At 41.2% G+C, this 26,788-nt stretch overlaps 2 protein-coding genes across 2 annotated transcripts in view; both read right to left on the reverse strand.

Annotated features, from left to right (window-relative positions):
• The window catches only part of sgpp1b (sphingosine-1-phosphate phosphatase 1b), a 59,494-nt gene extending 37,807 nt beyond the window's left edge, over positions 1–21,687 (reverse strand). The window contains exon 1 of the mRNA XM_060829344.1: positions 20,578–21,687. Coding sequence (XP_060685327.1) covers positions 20,578–21,273 — 696 coding nt within the window. The 5' untranslated portion in view covers positions 21,274–21,687. The remainder of the gene's footprint in view (positions 1–20,577) is intronic.
• Positions 21,688–24,727: 3,040 nt separating this feature from the next.
• atxn3 (ataxin 3) overlaps positions 24,728–26,788 on the reverse strand; it is a 71,336-nt gene continuing 69,275 nt past the window's right edge. The window contains exon 11 of the mRNA XM_060829346.1: positions 24,728–24,900. Coding sequence (XP_060685329.1) covers positions 24,851–24,900 — 50 coding nt within the window. The 3' untranslated portion in view covers positions 24,728–24,850. The remainder of the gene's footprint in view (positions 24,901–26,788) is intronic.

The raw sequence follows: 26,788 nt of genomic DNA on the forward strand, positions 1-26,788 counted from the left end.
GTTGGCTTGCCTCTCCCACACTCCGTGGGGAGAAATGGATACTTTATTCTACTTTACTTTTGCCTCTGGGAGCGGGGTTGTCTTCCTTGCTATGTTATTATACTTAACTGTAATCTGTTGGAGTTGTAATTTTATAGTTGTGTGTTTGTACGTGGCATTGATGCTAGCAGATATACTCAGGTATGGGTGGGGAGGGGTGGGGGTGCGGCGCTCACTGTTAACTCTAGCTCGGTATTATATCTAAATCCTATTAAGGAGCGCCCGGGTTGAGGGTGGGACACTGTTTGGGAGAGGATATGGTGGAACGTTGGAAAGGTAGTAAGGCCCCCTGAGAACAAGGGGAAAGATCTCCATTCAAACATGTTTAATTTTTTTTTGTTCTTATTGTTTGGAAATAACTTCCTTTTTATCATACTGTTATGAGTGTATTAGAGAACATTTTCTCTTATTTGAAGGATGTAAGCGACTCAACTATACACTCTGGATGATTGTGGATTAGTTGAATTTTGATGATTATATATTTAAGATCTATTTTTATATTAATGTTTGTGCTTGAAAATTCTGCTTATTTTTGTAAATTTGTCAAAATGTTAAATTCCCAATAAAAATATCTATATAAAGCACAGCAAGTCAGGCAGCATCCAAGGAATAGGAAATTCTGTACCTTCTTCCCCAGTGATAGAAGTTGTAGGAAAAACATTGCCAGTGTGGGATGGATCTTTGAGAATGCTGGCAGCCTTTCCTTGACAGCGGGCTTGGTGGATGAATTCTGTAGATGGCAGGTTGGCCTTTGTGATTGCCTGGGCCGAGTTCACCACCCTCTGCAACAGTCTCAGATCTTGAATGGCACAGTTGCCATACCAGGTAGTGATACATCAGACAGAATGCTCTCGAAGGCACACCTATAAAAAGTTGGCAAGGGTATTCACAGTCATGCAAATTTCCTCAGCTGCCTGAGGAAGAGACGACATTGCTGGGCCTTTGTAACTAGTGTATCCAAATGAAGAGTCTAAGAAAACTTGTGGATGACCACTCCCAGGAGCTTGACACTCCCCACTCGTTCCACCTCTGTGCTGATAAATGTGTAGGGGGACATGAGTAACATCATGCCAAAAAAAATAGAGTTCCTTGGTTTTGCTGGCATTGAGAACTAGGTTGCTCAGTGCAGCATTTTTCCAGGTCTTCCACTTCCCATCTGTAGTCTGTTTTGTTGCCATTTGAGATTCGATCTGATCTCTCCCTCTGCAGTTGTAATGCTGTATTCTGCACTTTGTTCTGTAAACCTGGTATACTCTATGCTACAAATCTGCCTGTTGTGCATTCAAAACAACACTTCACTGTACCTTGGCACTTATGACAGCATTAAAAATCAATAATTGCCTGTCTGAAGACAGCTTTCTGCAATTAACGCCTTAAAAGTCTTCTACAGGGCAATCAGTCACTTATCAGCAGTTATTAACAGTTCTGTCTGTATAGCTTTGGCTGGTTATACCAGACGTTGCTAACTGCTTTTAGTTCCTGTATAATAATTTGTCATGGTCCCTTAGCAACAACTCTGGAATAAACTGGTTTCTTACAACCTATGAACAGATATAGCATAAACTTCAGAGTTTTATCACAGGATGTCCACCAGAGGACAATGGATCAGCATTTTGGACTGATGTTGAGAAATTTTTGAGGGTTATGAATCTTTGGAATCTTGACCCCAGTGATGATCAACTGCCAAATATATTTGAGGTTAAAATTAACTGATTGAATCAAGAGATTCGAGAGCTCAGGATGATGAACAGCCAAGGTATTAAATAGCTGAACAAGCTCAAGGGTTCTGAAGAAAGGTCATGACTTGAAATGTTAACACTTTCTCCACAGATGCTACTAGACCTACTGAGATTCTCTTGCAATTTCCGTTTTGGTTATATGACCTAATTTGATTTCTTCATGATTGAACAATAGTAATTCTATTGCAGGTTGTTCACAAAGTAGAATCCAGAACCACATGTGGGGCTGAGCGATAGTAATGGCTGCTGGGGAATTTGGACAGCTGTTCTCCCGCACTAACAGGCCCTCATTCTCACGGAGTAGTTGCAATCATTTTCAAGCCTCAAATGGATCACAGCGAGAGTGAAGATGTTTGGGAAGCACTGATCTAAAGTATAGAGGAAACTGCTCACTAGAAGAATTCACTGGATAATAAAGGACTTGAAAGAAAAAAAAGGGGAAGAAAGGAAGAAAAGTGACAGTTGTGCCAGAAATGGGTCAGGGAAGTTATTAGCAACAGGGATGATAAAGCCTTCGTAGGCATCAATTTGTAGCTAACCGAAGTCAAGTTATCCCTCAAAATCAAAAACTACAAAAGGTTTACCTTTTCCATCAACCTGTTCAGACATGAGACAGTTGGGACTTGAAACCAGAGTTATTGGCTCAGAATATGAACACTATGCTCAAAGACTACGCACTAACTGCTAGAAACGACTAAGTAATGCTCAAGTAGCCCAATTGGTGTCCCATTTTGGCACAGGCAATTGAGGAGATAACTGCTATTCAGCCTTGGAAGTTTTAGACACTGGAAATAGCTGTGCTTTCATGGACTAAATTGCTGAAATGTTACTTTGTACACCTTAAGAAGCAATTTTTATTCATTTGCTCAGCTTCTGCCCACATATTGGTCAGAGTATTGAGTACAGGAGTTAGGAGGACATGTCACGGCTGTACAGGACAGTGTGCGCAATTCTGGTCTCCTTCCTATCGAAAGGATGTTGCGAAACTTGAAAGGGTTCAAAAAAGATTTGCAAGGATGTTGCCAGGGTTGGAGGATTTGATCTATAGGGAGAGGTTGAGTATGCTGGGGCTGTTTTCCCTGGAGCATCAGAGGCTGAGGGGTGACCTTAGAGGTTTAGAAATTCATGAGGGGCATGGATAGAGTAAATAGGCAAAGTCTTTTCCCCCAGGTCAGGGAATACAGAACTAGAAGGCATAGATTTAGGTTGAGAGGGGAAAAAATATAAAAAGGGACCCAAGGTGCAACTTTTTCACACAGGTGATGGTACAGGTTTGGAATGGGCTCCCAGAGGATGTGGTGGAGGCTAGTGCAATTGCAACATTTAAAAGGATGGTATATGAATAGGAAGGGTTTTAAAGAGGTATGGGCCAGGTGCTGGCAGGAGAGACTAGATTGGGTTGGGATATCTGGTTGAGAGGAGTTGGACCAAAGCGTTTGTTTCAATGCTGTACATCTCTACAACTCTGACTATTAGCTGGTTACATAATTGCAGATCTGCAACAAACCTCAGGATATAATTCCATTTCTGTTTTCCCTGGCAGAAACTGAATTCTCAGTTACCTGCCAGTGGGAATGAATATAGCTAATTCTGACAGCTTTGGGTACAGAAACTGAGCATATTGTAGCTGGAACATTAGAAAAGTGAATGCCAGATTGACAAAAACAGTGGATGCTGGAAATCAAAAACTGAAATTGGTGGAAAGGCTCAGAAGGTCTGGCAACATCTGTTGACAGAAATCAGAGTTAACAGTTCGGGTTCAGGGACACTTCCTCAGAACTCATGGTCACTAGGGGAAAAAAAAGATTCTTTTTTCTTTAAATACAGAAGGGGATGGGAGGATGGTAAAGGAGTAAATGATAGGCGGAGATAGAGTCTAAAGAGAGTGAGCAATTGGACAAACAAAGGAATGGACAATGATCAACTTGGGAGAATTAACAGCTATTAGTGGACAACTGGTGGCTAACAAAGGGCAGTTCTCAAAGACCAGACCATGTGATAACAAGGCCTGGCGTGTGGGGACTGGGGTAGGGACATAGGTGCCACCTTAAGCCCAAAAATTGTTGAACAACATAGTCAGTCCAGAAGGATGTAGAGTTCCCAAGTGAATGATACTTTTGTAACTGGGAATTGAAGTCAACCTGCACCCAAGAGATCACATTAAAGTAAATTAATACTTTAAAAACAATATTTATGCAAGTATTTACACTTAAACAATGGCAAATTATTTTTGCCTTATCCCCCAAGTTGTGTAAAAAAAGAGATATTTACTATAACACACCCAGTAAAATTATACAAGTGCACTTGCCATAACTTAGAGAGAATCTCCCCATGCAGGAATCTAATCACTCTTAAAAGGCTGCAAAAAGTAAGTTACAAGGTAAATCAAAGTGTTCAGGCAGTGGCAAACTTAAATTTCTAAAATCCTAGATATTGTGACAGGAAAGGAGGAAACAATAACTTATCTAAAGGAAATCCTGCAATAAGTTGTGACTTAGAGCGTGGATGAAGAACAGTCAGAAATGTAGGATGGTGCAGTTGAAGTTTTGGAAAAATCAAGGGGTGAAATTTCAGAGGCTGCAAGATAGACAAAGATTTTAAAAAACGCCAAAGACATTGACTTTATAATGGTGATCATTCTAAGAAATGTACACCATGGAAACAGACGATTTGGTCAAACTCATCCATGCTGACAGAATATCCTACATTAATCTAGTCCCAGTTGCCAGCTCCTTTCCCCCCACCTCAAAAGTTCCAAAACAATGCTACAATTTAAGAAAAATTACTTTCTTTTAAAAAGGCTGTAAGGAGTAAGTTAACATCGAAATTCTCATAAAAGCAGCAGCTCTCACAGGAACAACATTTTGTCCTTCATCTTGGATCACCCTGAACTCTCTCATACAAAAGCAATAGAAAGAAAATTAACTCAAAACGATCTAAACCACATCCAATAAACAGGGAATCATGAATCAAAAAAAATGCAAACACTGACTGAAATTAAGTCACTCAAATTTACTTACTAGATAGGAAACTGAAGAGATTCAACATTTCTCATGATAGGCCACTGCTGCAGAAATCATAAAAGAGGTCATTTATAATGCAGAGACTACTTTACAATGACAAGAGGTTCATTACTGTTTAAAGAAATGCATTATTTAGCAAATTAGGAAAAATCAATCTTAGTCAGACTTTTTTTGTGTAAAGCTAAAAACCATTTTAGAATTGGCTTTGGCTTCATTAGGGACGAGAGTAACTTTATCACTGGTTTCTTGTTCCAAATTTCCTGCCAAATATTTTGCTGAAGCAGCTTCACTAAATTTTACTTTATCAGTGAACCTCCTGAGTCATACCAAATCGAATAGTACAGATTTGTGCACTATGCATTATGCTGCTTTGAAGATGCAGACAGATGCTGCTACAAAAATCTCATCTTGGTTTAAAACAAAAACAGGGTAAAGTTAGAGCCTTTAGTCTCCATAGTAGCAATGTCATTGGAGTTTTGATGTAGAGATCTAGGATTATTGCTTTGGAAATGGAAGTTCAAATCCCCAACATAACAGCGAGTGGATTTCAAAATTTAATTAACTCAATATTGGTAACAATGATCACAAAACTAAACAGATGGTCATAAACACGCATCTGCTTCACTCATATGCTACAGGAAAGGAAATCCACCTTTATGGCCAACTGCAATGCAACTGAATCTGAGCTGTGCACAATAATGGAGGAGACAATCTGAGGATACAACCCATAATGTAGTGTAGCACTATCACTAGCCCAAACGGGATACATTTACGAACTTCAAAAGTTTGAGAGAAGATTTGTAGCTTGGGTGCTCGTTGTTGTGGTTCTGTTTGCCAAGTTGGGAATTTGTGTTGCAGACGTTTCGTCCCCTGTCTAGGTGACATCCTCAGTGCTTGGGAGCCTCCTGTGATCTTTCCTCCCAGTTGAATTCGACTGGGACAACACTACTATTATAGGACACGCCAAACAGAGAACAGCCAGGGAATTCCTAGAGGCATGGCACTCATCCATAGATTCAAATCAATAAGCACATCGATCTGGACCCAATATACCGACCACTGCAACGGACAGCTGGAACTGACAACCGGAAGCGACAGATTCAAACCACTATAAATGCTGGAGGAAAGATCACAGAAGTGCTTCACAGGAGGTTCCCAAGCACTGAGAATGTCAGCTAGACAGGGGATGAAATGTCTGCTACACAAATAGAACATAGAACAATACAGCACAGAACAGGCCCTTCGGCCCACGATGTTGTGCCGAACATCTATCCTAGATTAAGCACCCATCCAATTGCCGCTTAAAGGTCGCCAATGATTCTGACTCTACCCAGAGAGTGGTGGGGGCATGGAATGCGCTGCCCATGGGAGTGGTAAAGAACCCACCCCTGACATCTCCCCTATACCTTCCACCCTTCACCTTAAATTTATGTCCTCTTGTAACACTGTTGTACCCGGGGAAAAAGTTTCTGACTGTCTACTCTATCTATTCCTCTGATCATCTTATAAACCTCTATCAAGTCACCCCTCATCCTTCGCCGTTCCAACGAGAAAAGGCCGAGAACTCTCAATCTATCCTCGTACGACCTATTCTCCATTCCAGGCAACATCCTGGTAAATCTTCTCTGCACCCTCTCCAAAGCTTCCACATCTTTCCTAAAGTGAGGCGACCAGAACTGCACACAGTACTCCAAATGTGGCCTAACCAAAGTCCTGTACAGCTGCAACATCACTTCACGACTCTTGAATTCAATCCCTCCGCTAATGAACGCTAATACACCATAGGCCTTCTTACAAGCTCTATCCACCTGAGTGGCAACTTTCAAAGATGTATTCTGTATAGTAGTTTCTCCAGGTTAGCATATCACCTTTAAGGTGTGTCTAGTTGTGGTTCCAAATCATTTACAGTCCTGATTGCAACAAAATCCTAAATTTCCAGCTCGGCGAACAGAACCACATTTACGAACTCAAAAATGGGCAACTATTGTAGGCTATCAGCAAAACTGTTACTCAACCAAACTGCAACCTCATGACCCGACATATTCCTCTTTGACCAAAAGTAGAACCCTGATTTGATTTTGTTGCAATCAGGACTGTAAACGATTTGGAACCACAACTAAGCACACCTTAAAAAAAGGTGACATGCTAACCTGGAGAAACTACTATACAGAATTACATACATGCTAAAGACAGAGCTAAACTCCATGCAGTATAGAAGAATGGTGTTGAATTATTCAAGATTCAAAAAGGGGAGAGGAGAAGACTTTTCCCCCTTGGGATAGAATCTAGCTTCAGAGGATACAGGACCAACCAACTTTCCTCAATATAACTCCCTAAATTAAAAGAAATCAGTCTAGGCAACATCTGGCCTAATGACTAGAAGATAATTGCATTTCTTTCTTAAATGAAGGAAACTAAAACTGTGCACATTCAAGAGGTGGTCTCACCAAGGCAATGACAACATATTATATGTCTTAATTACTTGCTATACCTGCATACTAAACATTTGGTGATGTATGAGGACACCCAGATTCCCATCTCCTACCCCCCACTCTCATTCTGCAATTCCCATCCATTAAAATAATCTGCTGCTTCATCAGTATCCCTGCCAAAATAGACATTTAAATTTTACAACATTACGTAGCACTTGCTGAATTTCAGAGCTGTAATGTAACCAAAACTCACATTACCACATTTTAATGTGGTAATGCTCATGCATAAATATGAACTGGGACAAGGTAATTAATATTCATTAGAGATGACATTCATTCAAGAGATCAGAATGTAGAATTAGTTTGGATGGACAATGAAGACTAATTGGGGAAGTCACGAGTGAGTGAATATGGGCCCAAACAGTAACCACAATGTCAGACAAAAAATGTATGAGAAACATTAGGTGCTTAATATTAAAAGAATAGCAATAATTATGGGTAACTTATCTCCATTCAAAAATTGGGGGGGGGGGGGGGGGGGGGGTGGGGAAACAAAATCAGCTGTAGCCTGAATGAGGAGCTTATAGAATCGTTCTGAGCTAGTTTCTCAGAGTGGAATTTATGAGAGAACAGGTTAAGTAAGAGTTGGTACTGTGTAATGTGACAGGATTAAATGAACTCAGTTGTGTCACTCATAACAGTAATCACAATGATTTAAATTTAACATCCAGTTTGAAAGGCAGAAGACTAAAAAGTTAGTATCTTAAAAATTAGATAAAAGGCACTGTACAGGAAGAACAAAACTGAGGTAAACTGGCACACTAGGTGAGGGGATGGATTGAGAAAAATATCGTGGCAAACATTAGTGATTATTTCAGAACACTCAATTAGTACATCCCTCAAAAAATTCTAAAGAGAGAGGACACAATCTGTGGGTTTTGAAAAAAAAAGAGAAGGAATGCATTAAAAAGCTTATAGCCATGCAAAGGTAAATGACAAGTCAAATGACTGGTCAGAATGTAAATAACCTAAAGTGCTGGTTAGCTCATTTGGCTGGATGCCAAATGTGCAGGTTCAAATCCTGTACAGACAGATTACCATGAAGGACTACTCAACCACTTCCCTTCAAATGAAGCATGGTAACTCTCCTGCTCCTAGGTTTCATGGTAGCACACAAATCTACCACCACACTGAAAATCAGCTCCTGGTGAATTCAAAAAGACTCCATACCAACAAGCAGAACCAATGCCCTATACAAAATATCCTGCATGGACTGAACATTACAATGGACAAATTGGCAGGAAGCTAGCCACTAGGGTACATGAGCACCAACTAACCACCAAAAGACATGACCAGCTATCACTTGTATCCATATACACAGACAAAGACTGATATCAATTCGACTGGGACAGGCTAAACAAAGACAGACAAGGGAATTCCTAGAGGCCTGGCATTCAAACTGGAACTCCATTAACAAATGCACCAAACTTTCAAACAGAACTGGAAATGATATCACATACAACAAACCAAGACAAACCAATAAATAGCAAGTGGGACAGAACACTAGCACTTCATTGGAGGCTCACTGATGTTGCCTAGCATGGTGATGAAATGCCAGAGGACAAATCCACCAACTTAGCAAGCAAACTTAGAATCTAATATACAATCTGAGCTACAAATAGTCTCCAAAATCTCAAACTTAAATGGTAAGGTTCTGGGGAGTGTTACTGAACAAAATAAAAAGTGCAGGTTCATAATTTGAAAGTGGAATCCCAGGTGGATAGAATAGTGAAGGCAGTATTTGGTACACTTGCTTTTATTGGTCCGTGTACTGAGGATAGGAGCTGGAGGTCATGTGGAGGCTGTACAGGACACTGGTTAGGCCATTTTTGGAATATTGCATGCAACTCTGGTATCCCTGCTACAAGAAGGAGGTTGTGAAACTTGAAAAGGATTCAGAAAAGATTTATAAGGATGTAGCCAGGGTTGTTAAAAGGGAGGCTAAATCAGCTAGGGTTATTTTTCCAGAAGAAGTGTTGGAGGCTGAGGTTCATAAAATGAGGGGCATGGATAGAGTAAATAGACAAGGTCTTTTCCCCTCAGTGAAGAAGTCCTAAATTAGAGGGCATAGGTTTGAAGGAGAGAGGGGAGAGAGATTTAAAAAGAACCAAAGGGGCAATTTTTCATAGAGGACATGTGTATGGAATGAACTACCAGATGAAGTGGTGGAAGCAGGTACAATTTCAAATTCAAAAGGCAAGGAATGGGTATACAAATAGGAAGAGTTTAGGTGGATATGGGCCAAATGCTGGCAAAAGGGACTTCATTTATCAGGGATATCTGGTCAGAACAGACCAGCTGGACTGAAGTGTCGATTTCCGTACTGCACATCTCTACGACAATCTTGGAAACTCTGCCTCAGGAGGTGGAATAATTAAATACTTTTAAAGCAGGAGTGGGTAGACTCTTGTTAGGCAAAGAATCATAATGGTTACCAAGATAGATCACAACGTGGAATTCAAAACACTAACAGATCTTGTTGAATGGTTGAGCAGGCTTGAATACTAGAATGGTCCATTTCTGTTTTATTTCTCATGTTGTGGAACTGTTCTGCAAGAGATCATTAAAGAACACCATCTACCAATCTTATTAATATCAAATGTATTTTGCCAGAATCAAATTAACTGGCACCAAGATTGCTTCCTCTTCCATGTTGTTATTCCCCAACAAAATACAGGAAGTATAGGTTAAATCAGATTCCCTAAGTGTGGAAACGGGCCCTTCGGCCCAAGAGGTCCACACTGACCCTCCGAAGAGTAACCTATCCAGACCCATTTCTCTCTGAATGATGTACCTAACGCTAGAAGCGATTTAGCATGGCTAATTCACCTGACCTGCACATCTTTAGATTGTGGGAGGAAACCCGAGTGCCCAGAGGAAACCCACAATGAGAGAGTATGCAAATTCCACACAGACAGTTGCCAAAGGCAGGAATCTAACTAGGGTCACCATGCCACCCCTATAGTTTACATTAAGCATGAATCAAGAACATAGAAACAAATCAAGGTTCATAGCTTTAGAATTAGATTTCACACTGTAGAGAATCAAATTATTTGAAATACTAATTTATTGCCAACTCCCACTCAACTTTTTTTTTGCAATCTGATCATACTTGCTCAAGCTCTTTTCTTCATTTTCATTCTTAAAAACTTAGCCTCACTCAATTGTAGTGGAATAGTTAAAGTGTACCATGCTAAATTACCATGTTCATACAATTCCCTTTCAAATGTTCTACTCTTCCTGGTTATAAACTATAAAGCCCCAAGGTTATTTCTTTTCTCATCAAATATAAAAATCAAAATTGCAAATACACTGGATATCCGAAACAGACTGCATTGGAAATATACAACAGACCCAGCTGCACTGGGCAAGAGGAGACAGGTTAATGCTTCACAGTTTAAAATGCATCTACATTAAGCCAATTTGTCTTCCACATACTGACAAACACTATTTTGTACAAAAATAAATTTCTGGCAAAGCTTAGGTCTTGTAACACGTGGGGAGAAAGCAGAGTTAACATCGTGAGTCTGGTGTCTCTGCATCAGGACTAAACAAAATAGAAAAAAAAATGTATATACAATTAAGATTGGGGACTGGGGGGGGGGGGGGGGGGGGGGGGGGGGGGGGGGGTGGTGGGCACATATGTAGGAGCAGATAGGTAGGGTTGGACTCCAGTGAGACAGAAGACACTAACACACACAGAAAGATAGACAAATATGAAAGTAGCAGGCAACTGGAAACTTTATAAAACACCCCATCCTCAGTCTCCTTTACAGGTTTTTAAAAACTTGCATTAACCTTAATCACATTGTCCACCTTGTGTTTATGCTATTCCTAAGTTTTTTGATCAGCCATGGTTTCTTCAAATTACTCCCAGAAACTCCTACCATTGCTGCTCCACCATCTTCTCTCCTAAGCTACCTTTCAATCAACTGTCTAGCTCCACCATTGTATCTTTGTAAATTAACTTTATTCAATTGTATCGGATTAAGTCTTTACCTTTTCAAACTGTAAAGTTCATCATATGGTCGCTGCCCTCTAAGTGCTCCTTAACCTTTCACATCCTAAATCAAGTCTACCTCATCACACATCAATAAATCTTGAATGGCCTGTTCTCTTGTGGGCTGGATCACAAGCTGTTCCAAAATAAAAAAACCTTATAGACGTTCCATGAATGCCTTTCATTGAGATCTGCTATGAACCAGACTTTTCCAGTTCACTTGCATGTTGATGTCTCCCATGATTGTAACAGTGCCTTTCTTACACACCTACTCTTTTCCCCCCAATATCCTGACTACTAGGAGATCGCTACACAACTCCAATCATGGTCTTTTGTCCTTAGAGGTTCCACAACTCAACCCACAGATTCCACAACTTCCAACTCTCACTTTGTTATCAATTTCATTTTATTTCTTACCAAGGCAAACCCACCTCTCCGCTTGTGCTGGCTACAGTCTCATATTCAATTTATAGCTCTGAATCCCTTGCAGCTATATCTATCCTGCATTGACTGCTCCCCTCGCTGTCCCCAAATTTAGATTCCGGACCTCTTTTCTCTACCCTATAAACCTGTTCTGAGAACTTTAATAAACTTTGAGCCCTACTCCATTAACATTTACTATTAAAATTTTCCATGTAACTAAAAACCTCTCCCCCCAACATTTACTTTAAAGCCTTATCCACAGCCCTGATTATGCAGTTTGCAAGTACTCTGGCACCAGCTTGTTCACATGGAGCCCATTCCACTGGAATAGCCCTCTTTCACCAGTACTTGCCATGAATTCAAACCCATTTCTCCCACACTTACCTGTAATCTTGTTGATCCTGTGCCAATTTGCTCATGGCTCAGACAGTAATTCAGAGATTACCACCTTTGTGGTTCTACTTTGCAATTTAGCCCCTAGCTTCTCATTCCTTCAGGAGAACTTCATTGTTGTTTCTACCCATCTCTTACCTACTTGGACCATTCCCCTTCCACCCAAAGTGCCTCTGCAGCCTAGATGAGATCAATCCTGGTCACAGACAACTGTCCATGTCTGACTACAACTACAGTTCTCTTCTCATCTCCACTTGAGTGGTTCCTTGCACCTCTGTGCTGTAATCAGTTTGGTCATTCTACCTAGAGCTTCTACATTTGATATTAGCATCCAGAGTTTAGGAAAAAGAAAGCAGCAAACACAATTACTTCTGATCATTATGTGGGGACTCCAAAAGAGTACACAGCTATCTACAAGGACAAATGATAGGCAAGATAGGGTACAATGGAGACACCACATAGTTATCTTTCATCAGGCTATGCATTGGGAGGCAGTTTGAGACTAAGTGCCACACCTCAGTGAGTATTGTTCATTGGAGATGGAAAAGAGAACAAACAGGTTTAAAAATTATACTCAAAAGAACAGATGTCATTCTACAGAAAGTGCAATAAATCGGATGGTGAAATCTAAAGTGCTATTCCAGATTTGAATACGTTGCCACACAGGAAATTCAAAAACAGAAGTCATATTCCCCAGAGATATCACCTTGTTGATACTCTTAAATATTGAAAATATGGCTAGCATTGCAAACCTAGATACCGTTTTGAACAGCTGAAATGTAACAGACAGACAACACCAACAGCACAATTACAATATTCAAACTTAGCTTCAACTAGCTTCCTCTTTATTGATAATACAATATCTGACAAAGCTTGACAAAAATACAGTAAATTCCAAAATAAAAAAAGATTCAAGTAGATTAGCCTCAATTGCTAGAGATGAAGTCAAATTAAGCAAATGCTGCAAAGTGTTTGATTAGTCTTAGCTCAATGAATTAAACCATAGAGTATACTAAGAGTTCTGATGGTAAAGAGGTTTTTGCACACACATTCTCACAAAACATGCAGTGCCAGATCATTCTTCCAGTTGAGAAGCAATGGTTCCAATCATAGCATAAAAAATGGTGATTGCTAATCTGTCATGTACACTAAAGGGATCAAAAAATTTTAATCTATGGGCTTCTGTCAGAAGAAAAACCACAGAGAAATTTCAGCTTTAAAAAAAAAAAGAGTTTACAATAACACTTGCACTTCTCAACACTCTAAAGAGGACAAATACAATCCATTTCATTTGCAATAAAGGTCCGCTCTGTAATGCGCTCAGAAATTATGAAAATCATTCAATATCCATACTGCTATATAAATACATGCAGTATCACCCAATAATTACTAACAATCTTCCTTCTCTTTCTATGACGATGCGGCATAGAATAGAGCAGAAGCAGAACGGACGAGAATGATTACATCTAAGGTTACAGAGGGATTAATTACAAGATTATAAGGCCGTAGAATGTCAGAACTGAAGGAGGTCGTAGTTTTGATCAGACCAAACCCCCTTAAAACTAGATAGCCAAAACCCTAACTTATTTTTAAAGAAAAAGTGTAAGATGCAATTAAATTGGTGAAATTACTAAATGTACATTAAAGTACAGTCAAAATAAAACTGGCTTGCGTGTAATTCTATTGAAATGCTTAATAAGATAATGTTAAGCACAAGTAGTATAAGAACAGTTAATTAGTATTAACCATTAATATAGTAATATTTGATAAATACATCCTTGGTAAGCTGAAGTGCAATTCCAGCAGCAGGGAGAGAACCCAACTGTCCACTGCAACAGACCGAGGAATGAGAGCTTCTGCATCCAGCTCGAAGACCAGGGGAACTTGACCCCACCCATTTAAGGCTGCCTCTATGTTCCAACTTTTTAAAAAAACCACTCTGCAATTGTCTCAACCTCTTAATACACCTCTTTAAGCCATCATACCATAAAACACATTGAACCTGCTCAGCCAATGAGATAATGGCTGACCTGATAATCCTGACTTTCACTTTCCTGAATTTTGTCCCTAATCCAGGATTGCCTTGATCAAAAAAAAATCTCAGCTTTGATTTTACTTCATGACCCAGCCTTGATAGCGAATCTGTAATTCTTGGCCACAGAAGACTATCCTCAATGAAAGGAATCCCTCATTGGTTTCAAATGAGCAACCCCTTGAGATTATGCCATGTAGCCATAGTCTCTCCCACGAGGTTCAGCACTTTTACCAGGAAGAACAGAAGAACCAGATAGGATTTAGATTGGGGGGGGGGGGGGGGGGGGGGGGACTTTTGAAAAGTGAACGAAGATCTGAGGACTAAAGTGAAGAAATCACAGAAAGCCAAAGTCCAAATTCATCTAGCAATAGATAAGGCAAATGGATTGATGACCATTATTTCAAAGGGAATGGCATATAAAAGTATGGAAATCTTGCTAAAAGCAAAAGGCATTAATCAGATCATAGATGGACTACTATGAACTGCTTTGGCCCCTATACCACAGGAATTATACACTGGTCAGGATCCTTTACCTAGAACTCTTGGGACCAAATTGGTCAAGGTAAAGGACATTTGCTGATATACAACTCCATAGGGCCATGCAAATGGACCTATCAGACTTGAACAGTGAACTTCCCAAAGGGCCCAAACTCAGCATACCTACAGGTCTGTTCTCAAAGACTTCGGGTTTCAGGCATGCAGATGAAGAACAGCTGACCTATTGGGAGTTGCAGGCAATCCACAGAAGATTTGGAGTTTGATTCTAGATCTAGGAGGAGTGTTAGAGTAGTTGGCTTATATTCAAAGTCTCAAAGAACAAAACACCTTATTGAAACAAAGGATTTGAAATGGTAGATATATAAAAAATCCTTTAAGAATTAGAAGCAGAAGGCATAAGCTCAAACTATTCAAATCAGTCATTTAATACGGATGAGGAAGAATTTCTTCACTCAGTAATATCAATCTGTGGACTCCTTTAGCTCAGAGTGCTGTCAAGGCTGGATCATGGCCTAGATAGACAGATTTTTAAAAGTAAGAGTCAAGGGCTATAGAGAAAAGGCAGGAAAGTGTATTTGAGGATCATCAGGTTAACCATGATCTCATCAAATGCTGCTGCAACTCTATGGACTGAACGGCCTACTTTGCTATTATTTCATCATCTCGACTTCTAGATAGTGAATCATCCCATCTAGAGTTTGGCTGTAACAGATTCCTAGTATTTGACATCAGTCTTATTTCCCTCAACTAGCAGCTCACCTTCAAGCTGTTTTCTGGCATATTGTGTAAACTGCAGATGGTTTCACCATTTGAATTGTGCTTTGTCGCCCAATACCCTTCCCTCCTGATGTTCCACTTTCAGCTAGACAGTTAGAAACTGCAGTCGGATCAGCCACAGGAATGCTGTAATTTGATTTGACATTCACAGCCACGAGTTCAGAGTCGGCTACTTCATATACTTTACAAGGTAGTACACAAATCGGCAGACATAGCTGGGCCAGCCTCAGGGCTTGGAATAATATCAATGGGGTAGGGCAAAGAGATTGCTGATGGGTAGGGAAAGATGTTGACTGCATTGTGGACCTGCAAGACAGCCTCCTATCACTGACAAGGAGCATGAATCAGTCCAACTTTAGGCTGACATCATATGTACGAAGCAAGTTCCTGTCATACTGCAGACCCAGAGGAACGGTCACTGCTGCTCCACTTTCTTTTGCAGCCGATGCAATGACAAAAAAAAAGTCAGAGAACCTTTTCTTTAAATAAAGCTTCAAAATAATCTACTTGAATTTGGAGAACCAAATTCTGATGCATACATGTTCACCTTCCTGGTAGTTCTCCCAGCTGCCACAAGCTTCACTAACTGCTGTCTTCCCTTCCGAAGGCACATAGCAATAGCACCAAGTAGTAATCTTGTTATACTCAATCTTTCACCCAAGTGTTTTTCATCTAAGACTACCATAGAAGGATTAAAGCGAGAATGCTTTGCTTTAAAAAACAAAGCAAAAATTGCAACGAAGACCAGAAAAGATTAGATTAGGTTCCCTACAGTGAGGCAATAGGCCCTTCGACCCAACAAGTCCACACCGACCGTCTGAAGTGCAACACACCCAGACCCATTTCCCAACACCCAATACTACAGGCAATTTAGCATAGCCAATTCACCTAACCTGCACATCTTTGGACTTTGGGAGGAAACCAGAGCACCTGGAGGAAATTGATGCAGACACGGAGAATGTGCAAACTCCATATGGACAGTTGCCAGAGGTGGGAGTTGAACCTGGGTCCCTGGTGCTGTGAGGCAGCAGTGCTAACCATTGAGTCACTGTGCCGACCCAAGGGGTGAAAAATCGCAATGTGTTTATGCAGGAATTCAATATTAGTTTGTTAATTAACTTGGACATCAAAAGCATGAAGTGGAAATCTTAAAGGGTTTTTTGTGGAAAAAAAGTTAAAGTTTGAGGCATCCTAAATTTCATACTCCTATGCTCGAATACTTAGGACTTTTATCATTCCCTTCCTTTTCTAAAAAGAAAGGATGTTTGGAAGATTGCTGCATCTCCAGACCTATGCTGGTGGAAGGGAAAGGAATTTGATGTAGCTCAAGCTCACTCAGCTTGAAGGTTCATTTCCAGACATTGTGTCACCCTACTAGCTAACATCTTCAGTTGACTTCAGGTGAAACAATGCTTAAAATTCCTGCTTTCTATTTATGTTTGGGTTGGTGATGTCATTTCCTGTGAAGTCACTTCCTGTTCCTTTTTCAGGGAGTGATAGATGGGGTCTAACTCGAGGTGTTTGTTGATAGAGTTCCAGCCATGTTTCTAGGAATTCTCGTGCATGTCTGTTTTGCTGGTCCTAGGATGGATGTGTTGTCCTAGTCAAAGTGGTGTCCTTCCTCATCCATATGCGAGGATACTAGTGAGAAAGGATCATGTCTTTATGGCTAGTTGATATTCATATATCCTGGTGGCTAGTTTTCTGCCTGTATGTTCAATGTAGTGTTTGTTACGGTCCTTGCATGGTACTTTGTAAGTGACATCAGTTTAGCTTGTTATCTGTACAGGGCAGCACGGTGGCACTGCTGCCTCACAGCGCCTGTAGACCTGGGTTCAATTCCCGACTCAGGCGACTGACTGTGTGGAGTTTGCACGTTCTCCCCGTGTCTGCGTGGGTTTCCTCCGGGTGCTCCGGTTTCCTCCCGCAGTCAAAGATGTGTGGGTCAGGTGAACTGGCCATGCTAAATTGCCCGTAGTGTTAAGTAAGGGGTAAATGTAGGGGTATGGGTGGGTGGCGCTTCGGCGGGTCGGTGTGGACTTGTTGGGCCAAAGGGCCTGTTTCCACACTGTAACTAATCTAATGATGTCAGGATCTTTCAAAGTTCATTAGCTGCTGTTTTAGTGTGTTGGTGGGCTACCATGATGCCAAGGGGTCTGAGTAGTCTGGCAGTCATTTCTGAGATGTCTTTGATTTAGGGGAGATTGACTAGGGTTTCTGGATTTGTTTTGTTTGCTTGTTTGGGTTTGTTGCTGAAACAAAAAAGGCAGACTGAGTTCACTGGGTACCCATTCATTTTGAATACACTGTAGAGGTAATTTTCCTCTGCTCTGTGCAGAACCTCTGCGCTGCAGTATGTGTTGGCTTGTTGAAATGTTCTGATGCAGTTTAGTTTGTGGAGGTGATTGCTTCTGTAGTTCAATATTTGGTCAGTATGGGTTGTTTTCCTGAAGATACTGATTTGAAGTTCCCACTGGCTGTTTGCTCTACTGTGACATCTAGGAATGGCAGTTTGTTGTTTTCCTCCACTTTAGTGAATTTTATGCCAGTAAGGGTATTATTGATGGCATTGAAGGTTTCCTCTAATTTGTTTAGTGGTGACAAAGGTGTCATCCATGTAACAGACCCAAAGTTTGGATTGGATGGTTGATGGAGCTTTTGGTTCAAGTCTCTACATTACTGCCTTTGCTAAGAATCCCATGGGTGTTCCGTTGGTTTGTCTGTAGGTTTTTAGGAATTGAATATTTTAATGGAGAAATGCTGCATAATGTAACAGAACAGTGGGATTTGTGCGTCTTTATTCATGAATCACCAAAAGGTAACATCCAAAATCACTGGGTAATGGAGAAGGCAAATGGGACAGAATAAAATTAGGAGGTTCTGCTAAAACTATACAAAGGTCCTAGTCAGACCACACTTGGGAAATAATGAACTGTTTTGTGCCCCCTATCTAAAAAGGTCGATACACCAAAGGTGGTTCACTAGGCTGACAGGGTATTGAGGGGCTGTCAAATGCTAAGAGGTGGAGTATGTTGGGCCTGTACTCCCTGAAATTTAGAAACATGCGAGGTCATCTTATTGAAACTCACGAGATTCTTAAGGGACTTGACAAGGTAGATTGGAAAGGCAAATTTCCCCCTTGTGGGAAAGTGGAGGAGGAGGGTATAATCTCAGAATATGGGGTTGCACCTTGGAGACAGATGAGGAAGAATTCCATTTCTCAGAGGGTAGCGAATCTGTGGAAGGCTTTATCATAGGGGGCTGTTGCAGCTGAGTCTTCAAGTAAATTCAAGACTGTGATAGGCAGATTTTTAATAAAGGGAGTATGAGGAAAGGCAAGAAAATGGAATTCAGATCAGATCTGCTATAATCTTATTGAATGCTGGGAGTGGATCCAGTGGTCTACTTCTACATCAAAAATACAGGAACACACACACACGAAACACAGTCTCAAGTACTCCAAATTTCCAATTTCAGTTGAGTGCTGTGAACACAAGCAATGCAAAGCCTACCTTGCAAATGAATGCTTAGTCTTTTGAAAATGACTTGCAAAGTCACTGAACGAACCCACAATCCACATCAACTGGTTGGATAGATGGACATGATTGAAAGCAATTAAATGCATCCTATGCTCACAGGGAACACCGGATGAGCTGCTCTCAAGAGGCTGCACTGTTTTGCAAGCAGCTCCCAGTGCAGTGTGTACCCTCAAGCATGCAATCATCTGTGCTCAGCTTTACAGATTCTAGTCTCCTTATCCACGGAGTTCTGAAGTAGGATCTTCCGATTTACAAACAAGAATATGGATGAAAATTACAATGTCAATTTTGGCTCTATAATTTTAGCTAAAACTAAAATCAGCAGTTTGAGATTTATCCAATATTATGTCAAACATACTACAGTACCAAAGTTTCATTAACGAGGTGGTGAAGATACAAACTCCTGGAAAATCTGAGTCTTTATGGAGTTATAGAAAGAATATTTCTTACTTCATTCTACTCAAGAACAGCTATATACACTAACAAAATAGATAGCCTAATTTGAAATAACATCCAACACATCTGTTTCTACTGAAAGAAAAAGCTGGAGATCACAGGTGGTCAGGCAACATCCATGCAGAGAAAGCAAATTAACATTTCAAACCTAGAGGATGCTTCATCAGAACTAACATGAACTGTATTACATTTATTTCTACACCCTGCTTCAAAGAGTTTTATAGCATTAATGATTTAAAAAAAACCTAAAAAAAAGTTCTATAAAGAATGATACGGTTACTTGTAATTATGGACAAAAGAGCTGTTACCTTTAGGCAAAAAAAAAGGAATTCAGGCAAAGATATAAAATGAAACTAAGCGCTGAAGGCAGAAACAGTTAGACATTTACAATCCAATACAACTTCTCTAAAACTTAAATGCACTAACACTTGCAGATTTCCAGTACCCACATATTTACTTTTTGTAATAGAGGGAGAGTTTATGTTTACTAGTTCTACTTTTATAGCCATCGTTATAGAGCATGTAACGGCTTAAGTCAAAGCTATATGTACTTATTTTGTAAAGGTTTACTGTTGTGTAAACTGCTCGAAATAAAAAACGCTCTCGTTAGCTTTGCTGACCTAAAATTTCATCGTTCACTGCCACAGCTCATGAAGGCAAGTGATCCACAAGCATTAGCCGAAAGTGCATTCGTTTGATTTTTTTTGTAGCAATTCAAACATTGGCAAACTTGCCAAACAATCCCACTTCACGGCAGCCGAGAACTCTTTCGCCTTTCCTAAAAACACCTTGCAAAGCTGCCCAAACCTCCACCCGCCCCTCTCAAATCAGGTAAGAGAGAATAAGCGAGCACACGAAAATCAAATTAAAAATAATAAAAAAAAACGACGAGTTGCAACACAATGGACAGGAAGAATAAAAATCGAACCACTGCCCCTCCTCCCCCAAACCTCAACTCTCTGATCCGCTGTAACAGATCCCGGAAGAGCGAGAAACAGTTTTTTTTTAAAAAAAAGAAACCAACAGTTGGACCACAAACTGAATTTTGAAGAAAGCAAAAAAAAATCAAGCTGCTGGAGAAACTCAGCTTCACAGGGCAGCATCTGTGCAGAGAAAGCAGTGATCCTTTTTCAGGACAGGGGGAGGAAAAAAGTCCACATTACCTGCCACCGGCCAACGGTGAGGAAGAAGAGCGAGAAGGGGATGGCAGTGCCCGACATGGCGTGTGTGGAGGGCATCCCGTACTCGGAGTCGTAGAAGACCTCCACCTTGACCACGGGAGGGGAGCGGGGCCTGGGCCAGCGGATGATGTCCTTGGTGCATTGGCCCAGGTACATGACCCACACCCAGATCACGATCAGCCGGCGGCCCACGTACGGGTCGATGTTCCACAGCCAGAAGGGGAAGAAGGTGATGTAGAAGAGCTCGTTGCCCAGCTCCGTGCCGAAGCTGAACAGGTAATAGAGCAGCCGGTTGCGGATGATGAACTCGGTGCCCCCCGCCTCCTCGTTCAGGGAATTCCTCCGCCTGGGTTGTTTCTTGCCGGTGGCCGGATCGGCGGCCGCCCCCACCTCCCCCTCCTCCTGCTTCACTTTGGTCTCCCGGGGCGGGCAGGCGACGCCGTTCCTCTTGCCGCAGTCCGGGTGAGGGGAGGGCGGCTGATCCCCCCCGCCGCCGCCGCCGCTGCAGCGGCGATGCGTGGCGCCGCTTTGGTTGCCGGCGGGAGGCCGGCAGTCACCGTTAGCCTGAGGCGCGGTGCGGACGGGCTGCACGCCGCACAGCTGCTGGAAGCGGGCCACTTGGTCGGGGTGGTTCAGATAGCGGAACAGGCGCCGCCAACCGCCCGCCATCAGCCCCATCTCAACGGTCGGCGGCTCGCCCACGCCCTCCCCAAAGCCCCTACGGGAGCCCGGTCTCTCCGATCCTCCCGGCTTCTAGAAACTTCTCCGTCCGGATTTTCGTTCCTCCTTTTTCTCCCTCTCTCTGCTCACTGTATCCGAGCTCAGAGTGAGGGTTTGAGGAGGAGGGGGGCGTGTGTTATATTGCTGAGGAAGGGGGAGGGGGGGGGAAGAGGGGAGGGAACGGCAGTCTCGACGGGCTCGCGCGCGCCCGCCCGCCCTTCCCCCTCGGCTCTCGGGGGTGCGCCTGCTCGTCAGGCGCGGGTCCGGCGGCGCGCGCGCAGCCCCCTCCTCTGTCCGCCTCCCCCAACCCCCGCGCGCGAGAGAGGGGGAGAGCGGTTTGATCTCTCCCGCCCCCCGCTGCAAAAGTCAACGGCTGAAGTAACGACGTCAACGACAAAAGGGGAAGGAATGACCGACGGCTTCCGAAAGCAAAACAAAGCTGAGAGCCTGTCAACTCGAGTGAGGGAAGTCACTGAGTAAATGGTGCAAAAGGATTTCAGCTGGGTCTGTCTGTCTGCTGCCTCTTGACTCGCAGAGTCTGTTCCCTTTCCAGGGGAAAGGGTGAATCAGGGTTTGGTGGTCTGTACTGAGGGAGTGCCACACTGTCCTTTCGAAATTAGATGTGAAACTGAATTTCCATCCGCCCGCTCAGCTGAGTATTAAAAGGAGCATGGCACTATTCAAGGAAGAGCCAAGGGCATTGTCCTGGCCGATATCTCGAGTCATGCAGCCCCGGAAAGAGACCCTTCGCTTCATTGTGTCTGCACCGGTCATCAAACATTCATTTACTCTTATCCCATCTCGCAGCATTTTGACCACAGCCTTATATAATACGACTGAGGTGCTCAACTAAATATTTCTAATGTGTTGAGCGCTTCTGCTTCTTCAACTGTTGTAGGCAGTGAGTCCCAAGACACCCAAACCCTCTCTGGGTGATTAGCTGGTTTGCAAAACAGAATAATGTCAAAAATCACACAACACTAGGTTATAGTCCAACAGGTTTAATTGAAAGCACGCTAGTGAAAGAAGTGAAACTATCATGGTATTCAAACAGATGAAAGACTTAACAATCAAATCTTCAATGTATAATTTCAGTTACATCACACTGTAAATTTTTGCTGTAAATTCTGTGTTAGGATTGAGCCCTCCACTATCACCTGATGAAGGAGCGACGCTCCGAAAGCTAGTGTGCTTCCAATGAAACCTGTTGGACTATAACCTGGTGTTGTGTGATTTTTAACTTTGCCCACCCCAGTCCAGCACCGGGATCTCCAAATCAGAATAATGTCGATAGTTTGGGTTCAATGACTGCACCAGCTGAGGTTACCATAAAGGGTTCTTTTTCTCAGCCTCACTCCTTGCCAGAGGTTAAAACCACCATCTTTATCTAATGACAGAGCAGCCACATGTTCCAGTAGGACTATAGCAACTTTATTTACCAACCACCAATTTTCCTATCATCTACAAACTCATGATCATCTTTATTACATTCTAGATCATTAGATGCAACAAACAGCAAGGGATCCAGTACTAATCTGAACCCTATAGTACCAGACTGAACACAAGCTTCCAGTCGCAAAATATCCTTGACTGTCACCCTCTTACTGCTGCTGAGCAAATTTTGGATCCAATTTGACAAATTGCCATGAATCCCATGGGATCTTCTTAACCAGTTTGCCATGTGAGACTTCAAGCCTTACTGAAGTCCACATCGACTACATCAACTGCACTGCCCTTGTTTACACACCTAGTCACCTCCTCAAAAGAAAATCATATTTGTAAGACATGACCTCCCGTTCCCTAGCTATAACTGGCAATTCTTGATTAATCCTTGCCTTTCCAATTAGGGATAAATTCTGTACCTCAGCTCATATTCCAATTGTTTCCTTATTGCAGATACTAGATTCACCAGTCTGTCACATTTCTAACACCCTTCTTGAATAATAGTACCATATTAGTTGTCCTGGCATTGGTCATCCAGCACCCCTCCTGAGACCAGACAAGATTTGAAAATTAATGTCAGAGCCCAAACAATCTCCTCCCTGGCCTCTACACCAGCATTGGCTCATCTTAGATTCCCTACAGCATGGAAACAAGCCCTTCGGCCCAAGAAGTCCATATTGAACCTCTGAAGAGTAACCCACCCAAACCCATTTCCCTCTGACCAATGCACCTAACACTATGGGCAATTTAGCATAGCCAATTCACCTGACCTGCACACCTTTGGACCGTGGGAGGAAACCCACGTAGACATGGGGAGAATGTACAAACTCCACACAGTCACCCGAGGCTGGAATCAAACACTAGGACTCTGGTGCTGCAAGGCAGCAGTGCTAACCACTGGCCCACCATGCCACAAATCATCTAATTTGAATGTGAGGATTTATCCACCTGTTAAATAGGCTAATACACTCCCTCTCAATGCTAATTTGTTCAAGTCCATCACAGTCCCCCACCTGATTCTAGACCTACATTGTCCTTTTTCAATTGAGTACAGATGTAAAGTTCTCATTTAAAACCTCAGCCATATCTTCCAGCTGCACACACGGATTGCTGCTCTGGTCCCTAATGGGCTCTACTCCTATCTTGCTCTATTAATCAACATTACAAAAAAAATGAGATGGGTGAATGTGAATCGGTATGTATAAGGAAAACTTTATTGAGCAGAAAATTGCTGGAATATCTCTGCTGATAAATGTTGATTTTTTTCAGCTTGAGTTTATGTATTTTGGTTAATGTTAAACAATTTAAATTAGTGTTTAAAAGTGTGGTGCTGGAAAAGCACAGCTGGTCAGACAGCATCCAAGGACATGTTGTCTCTAATTGGAAAGACGATGATTAATCAAGAAAGTTCTGATGAAGAGCCTCTGCTCAAAATGTTGACTGTCCTGCTTCTTGGATGCTGCCTGACTATGCTTTTGATTCTGACTCTGATCTCCAGCATCTGCAGTCCTCACTTTCTCCTAATTCAAATTAAGGCATTGCTGAAAAAATACACCTTTTGTTGAAGCTTTTTGACTTGCATTCATCAGGGCATTTTACAAAAATACAAATTCATGGCCAAAACTACATTGACATTGCATGTGACGAGAGCACTGACTGATTGGTCAAGTTGACTAGTATATTGCCATGAAGAAAGAACCCATTACTGTTGGTTAACAGTTAACTGCTAGTATTTGTTTAAATTTTACACTAAGAAAGTTGACCCTGATTTGTCAGGGCAATATGTTGAAAAATGAACCAGGGAATAGCTGTCACCAATTTTATTGAGTTGAAACAGAGACAATTTTACATTTCGCAGTGATTTGAGTTTTAATCTAGAAGATGACAAAACAGTGACCGCTGAATTTTTTACAAGCTGATCAATCACTTCCTAAAAGAATTACTTAATTATCACACTCCCCTTCAATTCACAAAGACACATACCTAACCAACTTCTCACCATTTCATGGGGTATGTTCACCTATAAATATCCATGTTCATGCCGGCAGTCTTTCTCTCATGCCCACATAATTCAAACAGGTATTTTTCTTCCTTAAACATTTTCATACCAGCAGAAAGAAAAGAATTGTGGGTGCCAAACATCTGAAATAAAAACAAAATGGTTGAAAAACTCAACTAGTCAGCACGAGAAGAGAAATAGTTGATGTTTCCGGTTGCAGTGACCTATCTGAACTGATGAAAAGTGATTTTTTTTAAGAGTGCTAGTCATTCAGTCTAGTCTCATGGTAGTCATCCAAACACTACAAACTGACACCCTTCGTATCCTTAATGCATTTGGTCCCTTTCCCACTCTACTCCATGTTCATTAATAGCGGTACTCATATTTCTTGGCAACTCGTTTGGGGACAGAGACAGACAAGCACATATATGCAGATGGGAGAAAAAGTTGACTGGGCTCAGAATAGTTTTCAGGCACCTTTTAAGGAAATGTTAATGTTGAATTAAGACTAATGTAAATTTATAGTATTCCTTTTCAAGTCAATTAACATTCCTCCTTATGAGATTAAAGAAGAAAATTCCTAATATCAGATGCCCATAGTAATTTTTTAAGTGGACGGGAAAATCACAAAAGAGACGACTGAGCAAAGGTTTGTTTTAAAAATTCATATCTTCATTGATGAAACATATTTTTCTAAGATCCCTTGTCATTACATTTAAAGTAAAAATAATTTATTGATTTGTCCCTTAACCAAACCAATAAATTGAGGTGAATTATGAAGAACAATTTGTAGTATCTCAATCCTACTAACTGAAACCCTCAAACTTTCCAAGTGACTAAGACAAATTGTGCGTGATTCTTGGATATGTTCAAGATTAAAACTCTGAAGTTGGATAGCAGACAGCAAAATTACCAGTGGAATGGTGAGATGAAAAAAAATTTGATCCAAACAAATATGACTGAACAATGTGTAGTTGCAGGATCTGACTGAAGTGGAAAAGGAGCGAGAACATCGATTATTTCATTGACATAAACAGAAGATTCAGCAATGCAATATAATACTTGGACCATGAAAAAGGCATCAATGATTTTAAAATATCATTTTTAGTTGTATAATTTACCAAGGTCATTTTGGAGTGTGTGATTTGTTGGTGGGTATTTTGCAGGGTTGTAAGCTCAGCACTAAATATTTAAGTGTTAATAAAATATTTAAAATGTTTGTTGTTAACAACTTGCAGTAAACCATTGGATTTAATTACCATGGATGATGAGAACAAAGTTTCCATTGGCATCTCTGAACATGGAAAGAGAGGAAACAACAAAATGGAATATTGTAAACATTAAGCCTCACAGAGACAAAACCTTCAGTGTTTTCTACAATTGCAAAACCATAATCACAAGCAGATGTCAATTGCAACTAAGTGTCAAGTTACTGAACTCACAAACTGTATTTGTGTTAAATAATATATTAGCTATCTAAATTAAACATTATACAAAGATTTAGGATAAGTAAAATATTGGAATTTACTAAGATATCACAAATCTTTTTGTAAAAGATGATGTTGATGTGATGAATTGTTTCCAAACACTCCCATCTTTACTCAATATTTCTTTGGCCAGATGACTGCTTGAAATAACTGGTTGACCTGATGCGTATTCAACCCTTTCTGTGTTGTTAATTTTTAAAATATGGAATTCTCCATTTTCTGTTCCCTAATTCAAAAGCAAGACTATGAAGTGTCTCTTTATCCCAGACAGTTGAATTTCAGACAACTAGTTATCTCTAAAAGATTGAATTGCAGAATTAACTAGTGAAAGCACGTCCACATGCCAGAAGTGCTTATCAGATCACTATGTCATCTCACCCCATGACTGCACAGAAAATGACTCATTCAGTAGCTCAGTCTGTAGTGTCAAATAAACACATATATTCAACTCCAAAACTGCAACGTTAGTATCCTTTTTGATATGTTTCAAATGTTTTGGAGACCAAAACATTTTTTCTGTTGTGTAAAGCGCATTGCAATTAAT

This window comes from Hemiscyllium ocellatum, chromosome 8 (assembly GCF_020745735.1).
Source record: "Hemiscyllium ocellatum isolate sHemOce1 chromosome 8, sHemOce1.pat.X.cur, whole genome shotgun sequence".
In the NCBI taxonomy this organism is placed as follows: domain Eukaryota; kingdom Metazoa; phylum Chordata; class Chondrichthyes; order Orectolobiformes; family Hemiscylliidae; genus Hemiscyllium; species Hemiscyllium ocellatum.